At 36.7% G+C, this 20,342-nt stretch overlaps 6 protein-coding genes across 8 annotated transcripts; 5 read left to right on the plus strand and 1 right to left on the minus strand.

Annotated features, from left to right (window-relative positions):
* Window positions 1-616: 616 nt before the first annotated feature.
* LOC111455864 (ras-related protein RABG3d-like) lies at window positions 617-4,096 on the plus strand. Its single transcript, XM_023097494.1, has 7 exons — window positions 617-896; window positions 1,107-1,133; window positions 1,239-1,338; window positions 2,365-2,511; window positions 2,606-2,686; window positions 2,778-2,923; window positions 3,768-4,096. Exons 1-7 carry the CDS (start codon window positions 844-846, stop codon window positions 3,832-3,834), a joined length of 621 nt encoding a protein of 206 aa, XP_022953262.1. The 5' UTR covers window positions 617-843; the 3' UTR covers window positions 3,835-4,096.
* A 1,153-nt stretch (window positions 4,097-5,249) lies between these two features.
* Window positions 5,250-7,462, plus strand: LOC111456496. Its single transcript, XM_023098380.1, has 3 exons — window positions 5,250-5,844; window positions 5,941-6,126; window positions 7,034-7,462. The coding sequence occupies exons 1-3, from the start codon at window positions 5,371-5,373 to the stop codon at window positions 7,307-7,309; spliced, it is 936 nt and encodes a 311-aa protein (XP_022954148.1). The 5' UTR covers window positions 5,250-5,370; the 3' UTR covers window positions 7,310-7,462.
* An 843-nt stretch (window positions 7,463-8,305) lies between these two features.
* LOC111456205 (dynein light chain LC6, flagellar outer arm-like) lies at window positions 8,306-9,281 on the plus strand. 3 transcript variants are annotated; one of them, XM_023098013.1, is made up of 3 exons: window positions 8,306-8,769; window positions 9,014-9,098; window positions 9,132-9,281. In XM_023098013.1, the coding sequence occupies exons 1-3, from the start codon at window positions 8,632-8,634 to the stop codon at window positions 9,206-9,208; spliced, it is 300 nt and encodes a 99-aa protein (XP_022953781.1). In that variant the 5' UTR covers window positions 8,306-8,631; the 3' UTR covers window positions 9,209-9,281. The 3 variants fall into 3 exon arrangements, with proteins under 3 accessions (XP_022953781.1, XP_022953777.1, XP_022953778.1); XM_023098010.1 differs by having other exon boundaries at window positions 8,311-8,554; window positions 8,626-8,769; window positions 9,014-9,281; XM_023098009.1 differs by having other exon boundaries at window positions 8,310-8,769; window positions 9,014-9,281.
* Window positions 9,282-9,413: 132 nt separating this feature from the next.
* Window positions 9,414-12,299, minus strand: LOC111456204 (hydroxyphenylpyruvate reductase). Its single transcript, XM_023098008.1, has 2 exons — window positions 11,790-12,299; window positions 9,414-10,244 (listed from the first exon to the last, which is right to left on the minus strand). The coding sequence occupies exons 1-2, from the start codon at window positions 12,210-12,212 to the stop codon at window positions 9,726-9,728; spliced, it is 942 nt and encodes a 313-aa protein (XP_022953776.1). The 5' UTR covers window positions 12,213-12,299; the 3' UTR covers window positions 9,414-9,725.
* Window positions 12,300-14,290: 1,991 nt separating this feature from the next.
* LOC111455893 (rop guanine nucleotide exchange factor 12-like) lies at window positions 14,291-16,674 on the plus strand. Its single transcript, XM_023097537.1, has 6 exons — window positions 14,291-14,976; window positions 15,078-15,194; window positions 15,281-15,435; window positions 15,507-15,581; window positions 15,665-15,922; window positions 16,004-16,674. Exons 1-6 carry the CDS (start codon window positions 14,772-14,774, stop codon window positions 16,361-16,363), a joined length of 1,170 nt encoding a protein of 389 aa, XP_022953305.1. The 5' UTR covers window positions 14,291-14,771; the 3' UTR covers window positions 16,364-16,674.
* Window positions 16,675-18,649: 1,975 nt separating this feature from the next.
* Window positions 18,650-19,328, plus strand: LOC111456201 (30S ribosomal protein S17, chloroplastic-like). Its single transcript, XM_023098006.1, has one exon. The coding sequence runs from the start codon at window positions 18,694-18,696 to the stop codon at window positions 19,171-19,173; it is 480 nt and encodes a 159-aa protein (XP_022953774.1). The 5' UTR covers window positions 18,650-18,693; the 3' UTR covers window positions 19,174-19,328.
* Window positions 19,329-20,342: the final 1,014 nt, after the last annotated feature.

The following is a 20,342-nucleotide window of genomic DNA, read 5'->3' on the forward strand; positions in this document are numbered from 1 at the left end:
TTTTAAAAAAAAAAAAAAAAAAAAAAAAAAAAAGTTTTGAAATGAGTTTAAATGCAATGGGTTAAATTTTAAATTTTAAACCGGTAAAAAACCTAATTTAAGTTAGTAAGAAATAAATGTACGTGTCCTATCATTTAAAGACATGATTGAGACATGATTGTAATATATTCATAAATTTAAGAGTATAAGTAAAACTTGCACCGCCATCTTATAAGTCATTGTCACATTACTTTGGACTTTATTTCAACGAAAATCAGAATGTATTATATCCTTTAATAGCACAAAATAGGTTTAATATTATGAACTAAGTAGGTACTACCCGATGTCTGAATTTTTTATTTTCACCTACTAATGTCACTTTTTTAATATATTTACGAGAAAAAAAAAGTACATTTACAAAATTAGCCCCAATCAAAATGGGACCCTATAATTATTTTTGAAGATTTTGAAAATTTATTATTAGTATTATTTTCCAAAATAAAAATGGGTAAAAGGAGCATTTTCCCGCCAACCAAGTCTGAGTTATATAATGACATTTAAAATTTTGCGGGTGAAATGATTTGGAACAATGGAATGGGAATATTTGTATAGAAGGGCAAATCTCAAAAATAGGAGGGAATGGCATCCGACGTAAAAAAGCCATCGTTCTGAGGGTATTTTGGGGATATAGCGGACTCAACCGCCCTTTCCTGTCCTCCCATTGTTTGCCGCTATTTTACAATTTCCGGTCAGCCTTTTCCCTCGACAACACCCACGAAAAATTTCCCGTTCTTCATCTCTTTCGGTCAATTTAAAATCCTTAAAACTTCCCTAAAATTCTCTCCAATTTCGTGCTTTTCATCCATGGCTTCACGCAGGCGCATACTTTTGAAAGTCATTATCCTTGGCGATAGTGGGTGAGCTTTCAATTTTCCTTTTATTTCTTTATCGCATTTTGATTCTGGTTCCTTTAATTTGAGATAATCGAAGACGGTATGGTGGGGGAATTCGGAAACTCATAAATCCTGGACCCGTTCCGTGTTCTAGTTCTTGTTTTTTTTCTGTTCTTCCTTTATTGGATGTGATGGATTGTTTTTCCCTAATTAAGTTTCTACAATTTCTGGCAGCGTGGGGAAGACATCGCTAATGAATCAGTATGCGTTTGAATCCGAAACTTTGAACGTTTGTTTTGGTACTCATTTCATTAATAGGGTTGTTTAATTGCCTGTTGGGTTTGCTACTTTTATTTGGATGACTAGGTATGTGAATCGTAAGTTTAGCAATCAATACAAGGCGACCATTGGAGCAGATTTTCTCACGAAGGAAGTTCAGCTCGATGACAGGTCATTCACATTACAAGTAAGTATGGCTATAGTAGCTCTACTGTTTTCATCTGTTGGATATTCTGTTTTTCAATGGAGCTGTGTGGAATGTGTTCAAAGTTAATGGCCTCTAATGGCTTCTCTGGTTACTAAGCATTAGCAATTCAGGCTAGGATTGGTCATTGAGGATCTCTAGAAGTTCTAGTTTATGAAATTTATGACGTTCGCTCATAATATTTGAAATGAAAAGCAATTCATGTTGAGGATTGTTGGGAGGGAGTCCAACGTTGGCTAATTAAGGGAATAATCCTGAGTTTATAAGTAATGATTACATCTCCATTGGTATGAGGTCTTTTTGGGAAACCAAAAGCAAAGTAACGAGAGTTTATGCTCAAAGTGGACAATATCATATCATTGTGGAGAGTCGTGATTTCTAACATGGTATCAGAGTCATGCTCTTAACTTAGCCACGTCAATAGAATCCTCAAATTGTTGAACAAAGAAGTTGTGACCCTCGAATTGTAGTCAAAAGTGACTCAAGTGTCGAACAAATGTGTACTTTGTTCGAGAGCTTTAGAGAAAGGAGTCGAGCTTCAATTAAGGAGAGGCTGTTTGAGGGCTCGATAAGCCTCAGGGGAGGTTCTATGGTGTACTTTGCTCAAGTGGAGGATTGTTGAGGATTGTTGGGAGAGAGTTCCACCTTGGCTAATTAAGGGAATGATCATGGGTTTATAAGTAAGGAATACATCTCCATTGGTACGAGAGTTTATGCTCAAAGTGGATAATAATAATATCATATTATTGTGGAGGGTCGTGATTTCTAACAACTGTGGTTTAAATCTTTACTCTGTGGTAATAATTATCTTTGCTATTCCTCTATGACTCGGTTACGTTTGAGATAGAATTGTTTCCCTTCCTTCCCATGGTTGTGGTTTGGATTAGTTTATATAAATATAGGAAATATTCTATGGTTTGTTCATTTTTTTTTTGTTGAGAAGCTGGTGTGGGTTTGCCTTAAAATGTCTTGAGATGGACGATTTATATGTGTAGTGTCAAAATGCAGATCTGGGACACAGCTGGTCAAGAACGATTCCAAAGTCTCGGAGTGGCGTTTTACCGTGGTGCTGATTGCTGTGTTCTTGTTTATGACGTGAACGTTATGAAATCATTTGATAATCTTAACAACTGGCGAAAAGAGTTTCTAATTCAGGTCGGTATTGATTCGGTGTCGATACTAGATGGATACAAGCCTATGGCATCATATACTTGTTCTTAATGAAAGCCTTTTGTTTCTTTATGTTTAGGCTAGTCCATCTGATCCCGAGAACTTCCCTTTTGTCGTATTGGGGAACAAGGTCGACGTTGATGGTGGGAACAGTCGAGTGGTGAGTTTTGCCCGGTTTTGGTTTTATCATGGTAACCTGAATTACTAGGCCAGAGTGAGGATTGTTCTTTTCTGCTTTAATGGTGTTGTAGGTTTCTGAGAAGAAAGCAAAGGCATGGTGTGCTTCAAAAGGAAACATACCATACTTTGAAACGTCTGCAAAAGAAGGATTCAATGTGGATGCGGCATTTCAATGTATAGCCAAAAATGCTCTCAAGAATGAACCAGAAGAAGAAACGTTAGTATATTACACTCCATTGAATTGCAATTGTAGCTTCATTTCCCTCCTCACGACATCCTTTTATCGATTATGCATGTAGCTACGTTCTATCTTTAGGAATCTTATTGTGAGATCCCGCATCGGTTGGAGAGGGGAACGAAGCATTCTTTATAAGGGTGTTGAAACCTCTCCTTAGTAGACGCGGTTTTAAAAACCTTGAGGGAAAGCTCGAAAGGAAAAGCCCAAAGAAGACAATATCTGCTAGTGGTGGGCTTGGGCTGTTACACTTATTGAAGTAGGTTGCTAAATAACACAAGTACGAGAGCCACGTTATGTTATATTATGTCTGCTGAAAACGTCCTCTAACCGGGTTCGGGAATGTCCCCTCATTTTCTCGTTAGGATTCTAGGCTTGTCGATTAGAGCCATGTTAGGTTTGTCATGGATAGTAAGAGTAGAGTTGCCCTTTGGATAGCCATGTCCCTAATCCAACTTACTTTTACAAAGATTTTTCACTTTCTTGCTGAAGTGTATCCTCAGAACCTTTAGAATTTGAGACACGAGTTTCATAACACTCGAGACATAGAATTGACTCGGTGGTGGTAGAGTCGTGAAAATACGAGTTTCTTCCATATTTTGGACCTTAGCTGCACGGAACAATATACGACTGCTGAAACATAGAAGAATCGAAATCATAGATCAAAACATTATGTATGGATGGTATGAACTACCTAAACAAGAATTCTTGAATAGCAAACAACCAGAGTTATGACTCATTGAACTGTATCGGACTCGGGAGTTCGTCGGAGTTTCGTTCCCTTGCTTGTCATTAACTTTTGTTTCCCTTTCTGGGAAAATGGCAGATACATTCCCGACACCATTGATGTTGCAGGTGGACGGCAGCAAAGATCAACAGGATGTGAGTGCTAAGTGTAAACTAATGGGTGCTGTCTACTTCCTTCACTGTATTTCCTCTGTTTTATGTTCCTGAAACCATTTGGTCCAATTATATTACCATTAATTGATGTTTATATATTTTGCTTAATCATTTTTGGGTCTCAACATGAGAGAATGAACTAAGAACCCTAACTTCATGCAATCTTTGTTTGTATCTCTCCGTACATTTTGGTCGTTGATTTTCTAACTACTTAAACGACTAATCGGTATGATTAGACGTGTTTATCTATCATTCCACTCAAAGGAGCTAGTTAGTACTATAATGGTACATATTCTTTTCTTCAGTGTCTAACACGTCATCAGATGATATATTATTTTATTTATGAATCAAACATCAGCCAAAAACTACTTTTATGACAAACGAGTGTAGCATGAATTTTTTTTCCGATACTACCATAGTTCTAGAAAGATCTTAAGAGTGTGATAGGGTGGGTCGGGAGGTTTCTTCTCATTGGAGTTACTTTGCAAAAACTTTGGAGAAAAAAAAAAATACTAGTAAAGATAATTGATCGTGTTCTGCTCCTTTTCATTGTCCACTGATCGTCTACGTTGCATAGGCATAACGAAACAAGTAACTTGATTCTTCGATCTTTATATTACCTTAAAAAAAAAAAAAAAATCTATTCAATTCATAATTTTCTTACTAATTAATTAACCCATCCTTAGTGGGAAATTATGAAAGATAAATATAAAATGGAAAATCTAATTTAAATGTTTTACACATTTGTCGGTACAGAATCTTTGTACCAAAAAATAATTATTATTTCATAAACTTTTATTTAAAAATATGATGAATTATATTTTTTTTTTTTTAAATGATGAATTATTGCTTGTCTTTGTCTTGTGGTTGTAATTACCACATCACTAGCAGCCGAATCCAATTTGGTGCGACTTTATGGGAATCTTTTTGCATTTAATCTTTTATATATATATATAATATAGTAGGTGACAATATAAACTATGGACCCCTTGCATTTATATCTACAAACATTAAGTTTGATTTTAAAAATGTTAATACTTATTTTAGAAATTAAATCGTTATATATTTAAAAATTTATAAATTAAATGACATTAAATTATTATAATTTAGAATTTGCGAGTCTCAAAAGTAGCGAAAACATTTTTTTAAGTTTATTTAAAAAGAAAAAAAAGTAAAATAAGAGAAAAAAATACCAATTAGATGTATTTTTGCTAAACTTAAATTTTTTTTTTTCAAATTAGTTAAATAATAATAATAATTCATTATTATTATTTTCAAAGGGAGAAAAAATGGATATTTGTGGAAAATATTTTAGCTAAATTTAAATATTTAAAAAATATATGAAAAAAAAAATTGAAAAATAAAGAACCAATAATAAGCTGCTGCCGACACTCATTCTTCTGTTAGTGGCTGTCATTTGGGTTCAAGCCTTTCATCTCCTTCCTACTTAACCTTGGAGTACAGGGCGTTGAAGAATTGTCCCCTGTTTTGAAATCCCAAAAGAATCTCTTCCTCAAATTCCTAAAGAAATGCTTTCGACGAAATCCGAGTCCGATATAACCAGTTTGGCGCCATCGTCTCCGTCGAGGTCACCGAAGCGGCCGACATACTATGTGCAGAGTCCTTCAAGGTGTTCTAACGATGGTGACAAATCTTCATCACTGCACACCACTCCAATTTACAACAACAGCCCAATTGAGTCACCGTCGCACCCGTCGTTCGGTCGCCATTCAAGAAACTCATCGGCGAGCCGATTTTCGGGGATTTTCCAGTCATCTTCAGGGAGAAAAGGGAGCAAGAAGCAGATGATTAGCAATGACAAAGGGTGGCCGGAATGTAATGTGATCATGGAAGAAGGGCCTTATGATGACCTTGAGGACAAGGCTCTTTCAAGACGCTTTCAGGCCATAATTGCTCTTCTAAGCTTCATTGCTTTGTTCATGCTTCTCTGCCTCATCATTTGGGGTGCTACCAGGAGCTTCAAGGCTCAGATTTCTGTCAAGGTAGTCAAGTTATTATATGAATTTAGCATAAACAGAGATGTTCTTGAGCATGAACAGATATGTTTTTTTGTTTAATGCAAGTTTTGATCCTTACAGAGCTTGGCTGTGCATAACTTTTATGTTGGGGAAGGTTCAGATTCAACTGGGGTTCCTACCAAGTTGCTGACATTGAACAGCACTTTGAGGTTAAGTGTGTATAACCCTGCTACCGTATTTGGCATTCATGTTACTTCCACAGCAGTTGATCTCCTTTATTCAGATATTGTTGTGGCCTCTGGTCAGGTAATGAACTTATGTTGAGCTTGGACTGAGGTTTATTTTGTTATACGTTTTACGAGGCTTGCCTTGAGCGATAAAATTAAGGGTTGGTTTGGAATGACTTTGTAAGTGCTTAAAAAGTGTTTTTATGTAAGATTCTACATTGGTTGGAGGGAGTACGAAACATTCTTTATAAGGGTGTGGAAACCTCTCCCTAGTATACGTGTTTTAAAAACCTTGATCGAAAAGCCTGAAGAGGATAATATCTGCTAGCGGTGGGCTTGAACCGTTATGAATGGTATTAGAGCCAGACACCGGGCAATGAGCCAGCGAGGAAGCTAGGCTTCGAAGGGGTAGACATGAGGCAGTGTGCCAGCAAGGACACTAAGCCCTGAAATGGGTGGATTGGGGGGTTCCACATTGATTGGAGAAGGGAACGAGTGCGATCGAAGATGCTGGGCCTCGAATGGGGGTGGATTGTGAGATCTCATATAAGTTGGGGAGGAGGAACAAAGCCAACGAGGAGGTTAAGCCTCGAAGGGGAGTGGACACGAGGCGGTGTGCCAACAAGGACGCTAGGTCCTGAAGGGGGGTGGACTGAAAGGTCCCACATCGATTGAAAAAGGGAACGAGTGCTAGCGAAGACGCTGGTCCCCGAAGGAGGGTGGATTGTGAGATCCCACATCGATTTTTTCCAATATTTTTTATAAGGGTATGGAAACCTTAGCCAAACATGTTTTAAAAATCTTGAGAGAAAGCCCAAAAGAAAAAAATCCAAAGAGGACTACAATATCTGCTAAGGGTAGGCTTGAACCGTTACATTGAATGTTTTTAAGCACTTAAACAATCATTTCAAACAGGCCTAAACTTATCTCGACAAGAATTTATGGACGATTACACTAACTCGCATACCTTGTGATTGTATGTGCAGTTGAAATACTATCAGCCAAGAAACAGCCACCGAACAGTATCTATCAACTTGGAAGGAATCAAGGTTCCAATGTATGGAGCTGCATCAACTTTGACTGTTTCCCCTACAAGTGGCCCAGTTCCAATGATATTGGCATTCAAAGTTCGATCACGAGGATACGTCGTTGGGCAGCTCGTAAGAACAACACATATAAAGAAAATCTCTTGCCCTGTGGGCATTGATTCTACCAGCACCAAGGCCATCATGTTCAAGAAGAGTTCATGCACATATGAGTGACTATGTTCACACTTTCGCCCCGAGGATCGTATCGATCCATTCGTCTGTTTGTGAACGAATTCTATAAGAAATTCTTCTGCAGATTACTTTTTTGTTGGTTTGTGCAGAGATACCTGAGTATGAGTAAAGAGTGGTTACCTTTGTAAAGCTTCATCTCTTTTGTTCTGTTGTTAACTGGAAAAGATTTGTCTCCTTTACAACCATTTCTGGGCTGGAAATATTCATATTACAATGAGCAAGAACAGGAAACTCTCAAAAAAGAAACCATATTCTTACTTCATTCCAGAAAAATCAGGTTTTGGAAGGAAACTGATTAAGGATTCTCCCTGGAAGGCATCCCTAAATGTATTGTAAGAAGAATGGAGATGAGATAGAAACTGTAACGGTCCAAGCCCACAGCTAGTAGATATTATCCTCTTTGAATTTTTACTCTTGAGCTACCCTCAAACTAGGGAGAGGTTCTACGCCCTTATAAAGAATGATTCGTTCTCCTCCCCAACCGGTATGAAATCTTACGATCTACCTCCTTTAAAGTCCAGCTTCCTCGTTGGAAATGTTCAGACCGTCGTTGATCGAAGCTTATATGGGATTTTACAATCTACCTCCTTCAGGGTCCAACTTCTTTGTTGGAGATGTTCAGACCACCGTTCATTGGAGCTTTAAGAAAGCTAGTAAATTTTAACTTAACTTTGGGACAGTACTTATTAGCACTCCTATCCCAACATCGACTAATTGGGAGAAAAATCCAAAGAAAAACTTGGCTGCATTATTGGCCTCACCACCTTTATCCTTCACCCGTAAATATCTTCAGCGCAGGGGAAAGGGAAAGGAAGAGAGAAAGAGAGACGGAGAAAACTTTTCTTAATTGCCAAGCCTACCGCTAGCAATATTGTGTCTTTGGGCTTTCCCTTCCAAACTTCCCCTCAAGACTTTAAAACACGTCTGCTAGGGAAAGGTTTCCACACCCTTAATGCTAGGAAAAAGGTTTCCACACCCTTATAAATGGAGTTTCGTTCTCCTCTCCAACCAATGCAAGATATCACACTAATACAGTTGAATAGTTTGAAGTCCTTAAAGTGGGGAGAGAAAATGACACAAAAATGATATTAATCGGAAGAAGTACCAGCTTAAAACTTGAATTTCAAAAGATTCCAGAGGGGGTTCTAGAGTCTTTCCTTGTATAAAATCATCATCTATTTGCTCCCTTTCTTCTTGTTTCTGTGTTGGATTATAGTCTTGGAAGAAGAAGGCATTTCAGATTGATATAATCATCTTGTCGAGAAAATCCCCACCAGTTCTGTCTTTTCAGGTAAGAGGAAAGGATGTTGGAAGGCAAAGCTTTGGTACAGGATACAGATATGCCTGGCAAGATGCAGATCCAAGCCATGGACGCTGCTTCTCAAGCTCTGGATCGCTATGATGTCTTCGACTGCAAATCCATTGCTGCCCACATCAAAAAGGTTCTCTCTCTCCCTTATCTCTCTCTCTCTCTAAGATCCCACGAGTATTCCTTATAAGAGAGTGAAAACCTCTCCCTGACAGTGGACCAAAATAGACAATATCGGCTAGCGGTAGGCTTAGGCTGCTACACTCTCTCTACTCTCTCTACCCATTTGAGGTGTATGTGTAGAAGAACATGGTAGCTTGAAGAGATTGGTTTGAAAATCTCAGGCTTTGATTCCTTGTTTGGTTGTGGACTTGCAGGATTTTGACGACAGATATGGAAGCGGATGGCAATGTGTGGTGGGTTCAAATTTTGGTTGTTTCTTCACCCACTCCAAAGGCTCTTTCATCTACTTCAAACTGGAGACTCTTAACTTTCTCATCTTCAAAGGGAGATTTAGAGAGTTTGAATATCATTGTGGGTTGTTTGGATGCTTGATGTTCAAAATCCTTTAATGCTTTTGGTGGGTATACTATGTAAATATGAACTCATGTGAACACAGTTCTTAATCCTTTCCAAGCATTTTCACTGCCCATTTCACTTCTCTGCCAAGATTAGCTAATTCCTGGGTTCAGACAATCAATTATAGGCAATCTCCTGGTTCATTCAAAGGCTCAGAAACTATCTAAACTGAGATCCCTAACAACCTAGGTTTGAATGAGAAATGGAAATAGTTTCCTTCCATCAAAGAATGCTTAACAACGGTCTTTCTGGGAAGCAAGAGATGTCTCAAATATTTCCTCAGACTGATAAGAAGAGTTAAATTGTGGCCTTATGATACCAATAATGTAGGAAAGCAATAGTCATAGAAGATTCAAATTATGAACATGGCCGGGTAGTACTCATCGAATCAGTTCATTGACCCGTGGCAAACCCGAGGCATTTGCCAATTTTTGGAAGCAGTGGTCTCATGGTTACTGGTTGCAGCTGCCATAGAAGTCTCCAGGCTACAACATAGGCTTGATCACAAAACTACACCACCGGAGTTAACAGAGGTTTATTGGAGAAGTGAGCTTCCAGGTTTCCAAGCACAAGGTTAGCCATTTCTGTACGAGTTTCAACAGTTCCACTTCCTATATGAGGCACCAGGACAACATTTTCAAGTGTAAAGAGCTCTTGAGGCACTTCAGGCTCATTCTCAAACACATCAAGTCCTGCACCGCCTAATCGGCCTTCGACCAGGGCAGCTACTAATTCGGGTTCATCGACGTGAGGACCCCTCCCAATATTGATGAGAACGCCTTTTGGACCCAATGCATCGATAACTTCCCGGTTAATGATGTGGTGGGTCTCTTTTGTTAGTGCACAAGCAACGACCAGAATATCAGAGTTGGAGGCCAAATCGAGAAGGTTTGAGTAGTACTTGTACTTGGAACCTTCCTTTTCTGTTCTTGAGTAGTAAGATATCGGACAGTTGAATGCTTCAGCTCTCTTGGCAATTGCTAAGCCAATTCTTCCCAAACCAAGAATGCCAACTGATTTTCCAGAGAACTGAGAAACAATAACAATGTCATTATTAGTACTTCTATAGATCGACAAGTCCAGAACAATTACAAAGATACAATTGGATACCTTATCCCGTTATAGAAGGACAAATTATGAAAATATTTGCCAACGTAGTAACATTGCAATAAAAAAGACATAAAAAAACGACTTGAGAAGTAAGATAAACGCGTCCAAATTCTTTAGCCAGTCACTCTGAAAAATTAGCATGAAATATTCAGACATAGAAACTGGAAAGTAGTTTAATGTTGAAGCCTTATGTTCACCCTTTTTTTCCATGCCTTCAGCTACCATAAATTAACTTCTACAGGAAGAAAATCAAACCAAAATACATATATAAAGATTGGCACTGATTCTATTGCTGTTAGTGAGAGTGAACGGCAAGAGGAAACTCCAACACCTGAGAATAAAACCAATGCACTTTCCAACAAACACATTAGCCGCTTGCGGATGCAAGAATAGAGAGAAAGAAACGAATACATAAACAGTGCTGTAGAACATAAAAGAAAGTTCATTCAAGATAATTGTTAGGAAACAAAGTGCAACCTATCCAAGGGTTTGTTAAAAGGAAGACAAAATCACCCTTTTTGGTCCTTGCGATTTGAACTAACCTCAAGTTTTCAAAGCTAACTCTTGTGATCTTCGAGATTAGAATTTAGTTTCTATTTGGTCATTGGTTTCAAAAATGACATGTTTTGATCATGAGATTTAGATTTGATTTCTAATTGATCCCCGAGTATAAGAAAAAATGTCTAACTCGTATAAAAAATACTTATCAATAAAGTCTCGTCATCATATTGTAACTACATTCCGTTATATGAACCTATGTTAACTCTACATAAGTATCACTTCCAAACTTCAGGGACCAATTATAAATCAAGTTCAAAGCTTTGAGACCAAACATGTCATTCCTAAAACCTCAAGAACCAAACAGAAACTAAATTTAGATATCAATAACCCAAGGTGTTAGTTTTGAAGACCCAAAAACCAAATAGAAAAGGAGTTCAAATCCAAGGAACAAAAGTGCATTTTAACGGTAAACAAAATTTTGCACCCCAAAATCTGTAACAACTTCACATTCACTAGGTTTGAGACTATCAAACATTATCAATTAACCCGAATAATCTGAACTCCCAGGAGGAAAGATCTCCAAATCCTAGATAGTTGTTATTTGATACAAATGAAACATTTCCAGAACTAATTATACATTCACACACTGTGATTGTGTCAATGTCTAGCCCTAATAAAGAAAGGAAAACACACATTAATCGAATAAAGGACGCTCAGGAACTAGAAATTAGCATCATTTTCTCTAGTAGTTTTAGCCAGTGTCATAGAACAACAATCTAACCACCTGAATTTATCACCATTTCTCAATTGAATCAAACATTCAACCATTTGGATTTGCAATCACTAACAATAACACTAACAATCAGAATACTTTAACTAAAACATGTTAGATAAAGGTATCCAAATTCAGCTAATAAACTCATCCAAAAATACCAGGCAGCATTAAGCTCAATAACACAGAACCTTGGTAGTCAATTTGTAGTCACCAATCTTCCACTTCCCGCTCCTGACATACCTATCGCACTCACACAACCTCCTCAACACCGCTATAATCAACCCAATCGCCAAATCCGCAACGTCTTCAGTTAAAACATCGGGAGTATTGGTGACCCGAATCCCCTTCTCCTTGCACCTTTTGAGATCAATCTTATCCAATCCCACACTGAAGCTCGAGACGATCTCCAATTTCGGCAAGGCATCAATCAAAGTGGCATCAGCACCAGCCTTCGCATTTCCAACTACTGCACGAATCGAATTGCAGTTCTCCGTGAGGAATTGCGTCCTCTGAGGAAACTGCCAGAACTTATAAAGATTGAATCGCTTTTCAAGCTCCTTCTCAAGGTAAGCGTTCATCGGGCAAGTCATCAGAACTCCAATGGATTCCATAGTTGAAAAATTAGGGCTGAGGAAAGGGTAGAAGATGAACGTGGAGATGAGGAAGAATCGGTGCGCGTACAGAAACAGAGAAGAAGAGACAATACAGAAATTATATATAATAAATCAGGTGATTATCGGCTAAATATATAACGACGACGTTTCGATAGATTTCTAATTTTCACCTGAACGGAAACCCAAATACCGTTTATTCCGTTAGGTCAAAATAGAAAGTGTGACAAATTATATATTTGTCAATTTGGTAATTAATAAAAATATCATTAAATATTTTTTAAAAAATCCTTAATACTCTCTTCCCTTCCTACCCTTACAAATTTAAAAGCAGTTTTCGTTCTATTCACGACAATTTTTTTTTTATTATATTAAGGTCTGAACTTTTTTTTAAAAAATGGAAGGGTATTAATAAAAAAACATTTTAAGTTTAACGATATTTGTAAAATATTATTAAAAATTAATATATATATATATATATATATATATATATATATATATATATATATTTGAAACACAATACTATCCTTAAAAAAAAAAAAAAAAAAAAATTGAAAGTTTAAGGATATTATTAAAAGTTATACTCAGATTTGGTCATATCAGGAATATTTCAATTAAATTTTAATCTAGGATTAATAATCTTTTAATTTTGTATAAAAATGGTAGAAAATTAAAAAAATTCTTTGTTCTTTAAAGATTAAAAATTTTATATAAACTCAATAGTGGAGAAGTTATAATAATTTAATTATTTGCTCACTAGGTTAGGCTTCGTTGGTGGAGAGCTAGAGCTAGAGCCCTTTGAATTCAAGATGGATTTCCAGTCAAAGCTATTAAATTCAATTCATTTAATAGGGTTTAATTTAACCTCATAAATGTGTAGCCCACATTCAAATAATGAAAAATAGCTACTTAGGTTCAAATTTTCAAAAAGAAAATGAAGGGAAGTCATGATGTAATCAAAATTTAAAATAAAGTTTGAAACATACCTGACTCTCTAATAATTAGAGAAATCCATTTAACTCGTCCCAAACATATGGAAAGTCTCTATTTAAATGTAAAATAAGGGAGGAATGAGGAAAGAAGGCTTCCTCGTCCCCTGCCCGTAGACATCTCTAGTGATAACTCAAACCGTTAATCTCCTGGGCAAGAATATATCTCTAGTGATAATTAGAAATGTCAATTTAACCTGTTTCAAACAAAGTAGAAAGCCTCCATTTAAACGAAGAATAAGAGATGGAATAAGGGAGGAAGGCTTCCCCGTCCTTGTTCCATAGACATCTCTGGTGATAACTCAAACCCTTTCATCTCCGGGGCAAGAATATATCTCTAGTGATAATTAGAAATATCCATTTAACCTGTTTGAAACGAGGTAAAAAGCCTCCATTTAAACGGAGAATAAGAGATGGAATAAGGGAGGAAGGCTTCCCCGTCCCTGCATCCCTGCTCCATAGACATCTCTAGTGATAACTCAAACCCTTTCATCTCCTGGGCAAGAATACATCTCCAGTGATAATTAGAAATATCCATTTAACCTGTTTCAAACGAGGTAAAAAGCCTCCATTTAAACGGAGAATAAGAGATGGAATAAGGGAGGAAGGCTTCCCCGTCCCTGCGTCCCTGCTCCATAGACATCTCTAGTGATAACTCAAACCCTTTCATCTCTTGGGCAAGAATATATCTCTAGTGATAATTAGAAATGTCCATTTAACCTGTTTCAAACGAGGTAAAAAGCCTCCGTTTAAACGGAGAATAAGAGATGGAATAAGGGAGGAAGGCTTCCCCGTCCCTACTCCATAGACATCTCTAGTGATAACTCAAACCCTTTTATCTCCTGGTCGAGAATATATGTATTAACATATTAAACTCTATTTAAGTTGCCCATTCTAAGTAGAGTTAGCTACAAGTTGATACAACATGACGATAACAGACACTTAAAATAGGTTTACGAGATTTAGGGATATCTATTTAAATTTCTAACATTATGAATCAAATTTAAATATTAAATTTGAACTTAAAAAGATACATTTTTTATGATGACCCACAAATAGAGGTTAAGAAAAGGCAAGAAAATGGCAGTTAACTATTTTGAGGCAAAAAAAATTGAAAAATATTCAATGGTCTTCCACCACTTAGAAATAGCTGTCATTCCAAGTCTTTTTTAGCAAAGTTTGACCTCAAAATTTTCACCTGAGCCATTCAATTCAACCACTTTTGAAGAAAATAACAGACCAAATTCTTCCACCTAAACCCAAAACAACTCCTCTTAAGATCCATCTCACCTCCTATCAATCTCCTGCACAAAAAATATACACACAAAAACAAGAACAAACCAAATGAAATCCACTTTTTTTCTCTATTCTCTTCATTTTCATAACCCATTTCTCGTTTTTTGTTGTTGTCCATTGTGTTTTCACTCAAAAGTTTCATCGAGAAACTGAAGACGGTTCGGGTTATGGAGCAGGAACACGAAGGTTTTCGAGCTAGATTTTTTTCAACTTAAGACAAACATACGAGAATACAGACAGACACACTTAGCGCTTGAGTATAGAGACTGCCAGAATGTTGGACTACAGCATCGATGAAGAGTTGTCGATGTCGAAAAGACAGGGTTGGACACTACTTCGCAACAGCTCGGCTGTAAAATGCCAAGCCATGCCACCATTGGCACCATCAAATTGGCCCGAAAGGGGTTCGAAACCGAAGTTGAGCAGCAAGGACCACAATGCTGCCAATGATAAGGAAGCATTAGACCCGATCGACATAGGTTCGTGTTTCTTTTAGTCTTTACACTTTCGAAATATCCGTATCTTACACGGCATATCCTTGTGTAACTAAATTGTTTCTTCCAATTGGGTTATAATTCAGAAATGGAACAGATGAAAGAGAGGTTTGCAATGTTGCTGTTAGGGGAAGACATGACTGGGGGAGGGAAGGGTGTTTCCTCAGCCTTGGCATTGTCTAATGCTATCACAAACCTTGCCTGTAAGTGCCTAGAATCTCTTACATGGGCTTAGCTAGCAGCACAGAAATTTCTATTGGGATCTAAACTTAGTCAGCCAAATTTGCAGCTTCTGTCTTTGGTGAACAATGGCGTCTTGAGCCAATGTCACCTGAAAGAAAAACAAGATGGCAAAAAGAAATCGATTTGCTCTTATCCGTTACGGATTACATCGTAGAGCTTGTTCCTTCACAGCAGAAATCCAAGGATGGAACAAATATGGAGGTAGCCATCAAATTTCAACTATGTCATTAGAATCCATTGATATGATTGTTCCTTCTTTTCTTTTGCTATAGATAATGGTGACCCGCCAACGAAATAACTTGCGCTCGAACATCCCAGCTTTGAGGAAGCTTGATGCTATGTTAATTGTAAGAACTATGGGTTAAATCTACTGTTTTTTCTTTTGTTTCTGCTTCTTATATGATATTGGATTGTCCACAACAAAACACAGGAGTGTCTGGATAACTTTAAAGATCAAAATGAGTTCTACTATGAAGCAAGAGGTGCTGATGATTCAGAGAAAGGAAATAACAAAAAGAAGCTACCAACAGTTATAGTTCCTCCAAATGGTTTATCTGAAGCGTCGAGAAAGTTTCTGCAGTACCAGAAGGATTGTGTCAACCAAGTTCTCAAAGCAGCCATGGGTATAAATGCTCAAATCATATCAGAAATGGAGATGCCTGAAGACTACATTGAATCTCTCCCTAGAGTAAGCAAAACCGAGTAATGTTTGGAACGGTTTCAAAACGAATCTTCACTCAAAATTTAAGTTTTGTTTATGGTTTTACAGAATGGAAGGGTAAGCCTAGGGGATTCCATCTACAGAAGTATAACAGTTGAGTTCTTTGATCCTGATCAGTTTCTTTCCAGCATGGACTTAACATCAGATAATAAGATCCTAGACCTCAAAAATAGAATTGAAGCTTCCATAGTGATTTGGAAGAGGAAGATGAACCAGAAAGATGGAAAATCTACCTGGGGTCCGGCAGTGAGCTTGGAGAAGAGAGAAATTTTTGAAGAGAGAGCTGAGACCATCTTGCTTATACTGAAGCACCGCTTCCCTGGCGTCCCACAATCTTCACTAGATGTCAGCAAAATTCAACTCAATCGGGTAATAGAATGCACCTTCCTTGTCTATAATCTCATCTGAAATCATTAACATTTGTGTGTGCTTGTTCATCTCAAGTTATGTGTTTGCTAACCTTTCTGCAGGAGCCTGTATTTTGGATTCATACTCATAAACCACATTCTATACTCCATACTATCCTTCATAAACCATAAGCCCACCAGTTCAACAAGCTGAAATTTCTATAAGTTAGTTCTATTCCCCACTCCCCGAAAAGAAATCTAATCTATTTGATGAGATCCCACGTCGGTTGGAGAGAGGAATGAAATATTTTTTATAAGGGTGTAGAAACCTCACCCTCGTAGAAGCCTTTTTAGACGTGTTTTAAGATCTTGAGGGGAAGCCCTTTAAGGGAAAATCCAAAGATGAAATATTTTTTATAAGGGTGTAGAAACCTCACCCTCGTAGAAGCCTTTTTAGACGTGTTTTAAGATCTTGAGGGGAAGCCCTTTAAGGGAAAGTCCAAAGAGGACAATATCTACTAGTCGTGGACTTGGGGTGTTACAAATGATATCAGAGCCAGACACCAGACAGTGTGTCAGCGAGAATGTTGGCTCCCAAGGGGGTGAATTGTGAGATCCCACATCGGTTGGAGAGAGGAACGAAACATAAGAGTGTGGAAACCTCTCCCTAGTAGACGCTATAAAACCTTGAGGGGAAGCCTTTTAAGGGAAAGCCCAAAGAGGACAATATATGCTAGTGGTGGGTTTGGGCTGTTACAAATGATATCAGAGCTAGACACTGGACGGTGTGCCAGCGAGGACGCTAGCCCCCGAGGGAGTAGATTGTGAGATCTCTCATCAGTTAGAGAGGGGAACGAAACATAAGGTGCGCAAACCTCTCCCTAGTAGACCTATAAACCTTGAGGGAAAACTCTTTAAAGAAAAGTCCAATATCTGTGAGTAGTAGGCTTGGGCGGTTATGCACATTTATAGAAACTAAAATCAAAGCTTCTTTTTAACTCTAGGCTTCATAAACCCATGCTTACTAAAACTCTTCCCAACATCTCCTAAATGACATGATATGTGAAATAACAATTCTATGTCCATTTCTTTGTCAGAGTAAGCAACACAGCATGTCCATCTACATTATAGGATACAGAACAAACATGTTGTAAATTCCTAGTAACTCTTGCCTAAAATCTTTCAAGATCAATCACAACTTACTCTTGCCTGAACTTCAGGATGTAGGACACGCCGTTCTAGAGAGCTACTCCAGAACTCTGGAAAGCTTGGCCTTCACAGTCATGTCTCGAATAGAAGACGTACTCCACGCCGATAGCTTAACTCAGAATCAATTTCGAACAACATCGAGGAGGAAACCAATGAACGAAACACCACCGGCAAAGTCGCCACGCCGAAGAGAAGATGCGCTCAACAATGGCCCAGAAACGCCGACTTCAATGACACTGTTGGATTTCATGGGATGGGGCCAGAAACAAAGCGAGACGGAAGCAAAGAAGGATTCATCGAAACAATCGGATGATCAAAACACGGATGTAGCGACGAAATAGAGGGATTCGTACCTGGAGAAGTTGAGTGCCGCCAGAAGTCCATCATCATTCATCCCGCCATTGATGAAGAGAAATGAGAACTTTTAGTTTCATAAAAATGGTTTTCTTAGAGATTAAACCATAATTGATTTTCTAGTCATTTAGTTATGCTCGTATTTATTATTTTTTAATATAAATTTATTCCTTTAAAATATGTAAATTTTAACATAAATTTTATTTTTACCATTTAGGATTATTTTTTAAGAAATTTAGTGAATGAAATTTTAATTAAAATCGAGATAAAAAAAAAAAAGAACCAAAATAGACTAAAATAAATGTTAATATTTATTTATTTTAAAATTTTTAATTTAGGTTTTCAAGCTCAATATATATTTTAAAAAATTAACTTTTAAATAATTAAAAATTATTTTAAGAATAGTCAGATAATAAATATATATTTTTAAAAATTAACTTCTAAATAATTAAAATTTATTTTAAAGAATTGTCCGATCATAAATATATATTTTAAAATTTTAATTTTTAAATTATTAAAAATTATTTTTAAGAGTTATCATATGATATATTATATTATAAAAAGATTTTTTTTTAATTAATAATAAATTTGTTTGATTTAACAAATTCATAAATTCATTTATTTATTTATGAGAATATTTGATTAATCCACCTATTTAGAATCAAATAAATTATAATAATGTGCTCTCCCACACACGATTCCCCCTTCTCCCACACACGATTGGTTACCATGTGCTCTCCCACACACGATTCCCCCTTCTCCCACACACGGATTCAAAACCGTTCTCATCTTCGTCTTCAGTTCGGATAACCCAAAAATCCCTAAAAAATGTCTGCTCTGAGTCCCTCATCCTTTCTGCAAATTCCTCCATTACAGAGGCTGAAGAACCTCTCAATTTCCACTTCCTTCCTCCATGGCTCAGTTCCTCTGTCATTTCTCTCTAAGCCTTCGCCCTCGCTATCGGCCTCCCAAACCCCCAATTTCCTCCCCTCGATTAAGGCCATGAGGTCGCTGCAAGGCCGTGTGGTCTGCGCTACCAACGACAAGACCGTCGCCGTCGAGGTCGTGCGATTGGCGCCTCATCCGAAATACAAACGGCGCATTAGAATCAAGAAGAAGTACCAGGCGCACGATCCGGATAACAAATTCAAGGTCGGAGACTTTGTGGAGCTTGAAAAATGCCGGCCGATCAGCAAGATGAAGACGTTCCTGGCCATTCCAGTTCCGGCGAGGAATTCGAAGCCGAAAGCGGCGGAAGCCGGTGCTGGAGAGCTCGGGATTCCATTGGAGTCGCAGGAACAGGTTTAATCGTAATCGGTTGTTTTTGGTGAATCTGATCTTGTTTGTGCTTGACGAATGATTCGTAATTGTTTTTCTGGATGCTACATAGATGAAACTGAGCCAAGTCGTTCAAATTTTAGAATCTTTATTCGAATTCTTTTTTGAGCTTTTCATCTCAGCAATTTGCTGTTCTCTCTCGATTCTTAGCTTTTGTGTTAGAAAATAATTTGATTTAAATTTCATCAAATCGTCGTTAATTTTTGTTTAATTCAGTGGATAGATTATAATAAACTAAAATTTGAATTTCATCCATTGGAACCTTAAACTAAGCAAGTATAATCTCTTATGAACAAGATTGATCATATTTTCAAGCTTAATATCTAATCTATTAGTTATTCTAATATGGAAACGTGAGTCTCTTCTCAACTTCTCAACTTCTCAACTTCTATAAAACATGTACTCTCGATTTAGAAATCACATGTTTGAATCTATCAACTATATATTATATTATTGAAAGACCGTAAATTTTAATTCGTATGTGATATACATTAAATGGTATTTCCTTGGCCAAGTTTGAAATTCAATTGTTCAAATTGTTTTTTCTTTAAGCATATAAATTATGTGGGTAATAATACATGTTTTATGGCAGTGAAACGTTCACTATAAAATAATTGAAATAATAAATTTAGCTATAGTTAAATTAATAAAAGTATCCTTAAATTTGGCATAAACTTTTATAGTTAAATTAATAAAAGTATCCTTAAATTTGGCATAAACTTTTAAATCTTTCTAGAATACTTTTCAATTTTAAAAAAAAATTAAAAAATATAGAGTTGTTAATTTAAAAAAATATATGTTTCAAAAATACTCGAAAACTAAAAAAAAAAAAAAATTATTAGTACTATTGTTTAAAAAAAATATTATAAAAGGTTAAAGATAGCATTAACAAATTTGACATTTACAAAATAAAATTTTAAAAATTATCGTTAATATATAGATAAAATCGTATATATATATATCATAGATTATTTTTTAAATTTTTTTTAAAAGTTTAAAGGTTATTTATGAACCTTTTAGAGAGAGTTTTTTTTTTTCTTTGAAGATTCTTTTAAAAATGGAAGTATTGACGAAACTTTTCAACCCTTAAAAGTTATTTTTTAAATATTTTTAAAATAAAATATTACCAGTTTATGTTA

The sequence above is a fragment of the Cucurbita moschata genome, unplaced genomic scaffold (genome assembly GCF_002738365.1).
Source record: "Cucurbita moschata cultivar Rifu unplaced genomic scaffold, Cmos_1.0 Cmo_Scf00018, whole genome shotgun sequence".
Taxonomy (NCBI): domain Eukaryota; kingdom Viridiplantae; phylum Streptophyta; class Magnoliopsida; order Cucurbitales; family Cucurbitaceae; genus Cucurbita; species Cucurbita moschata.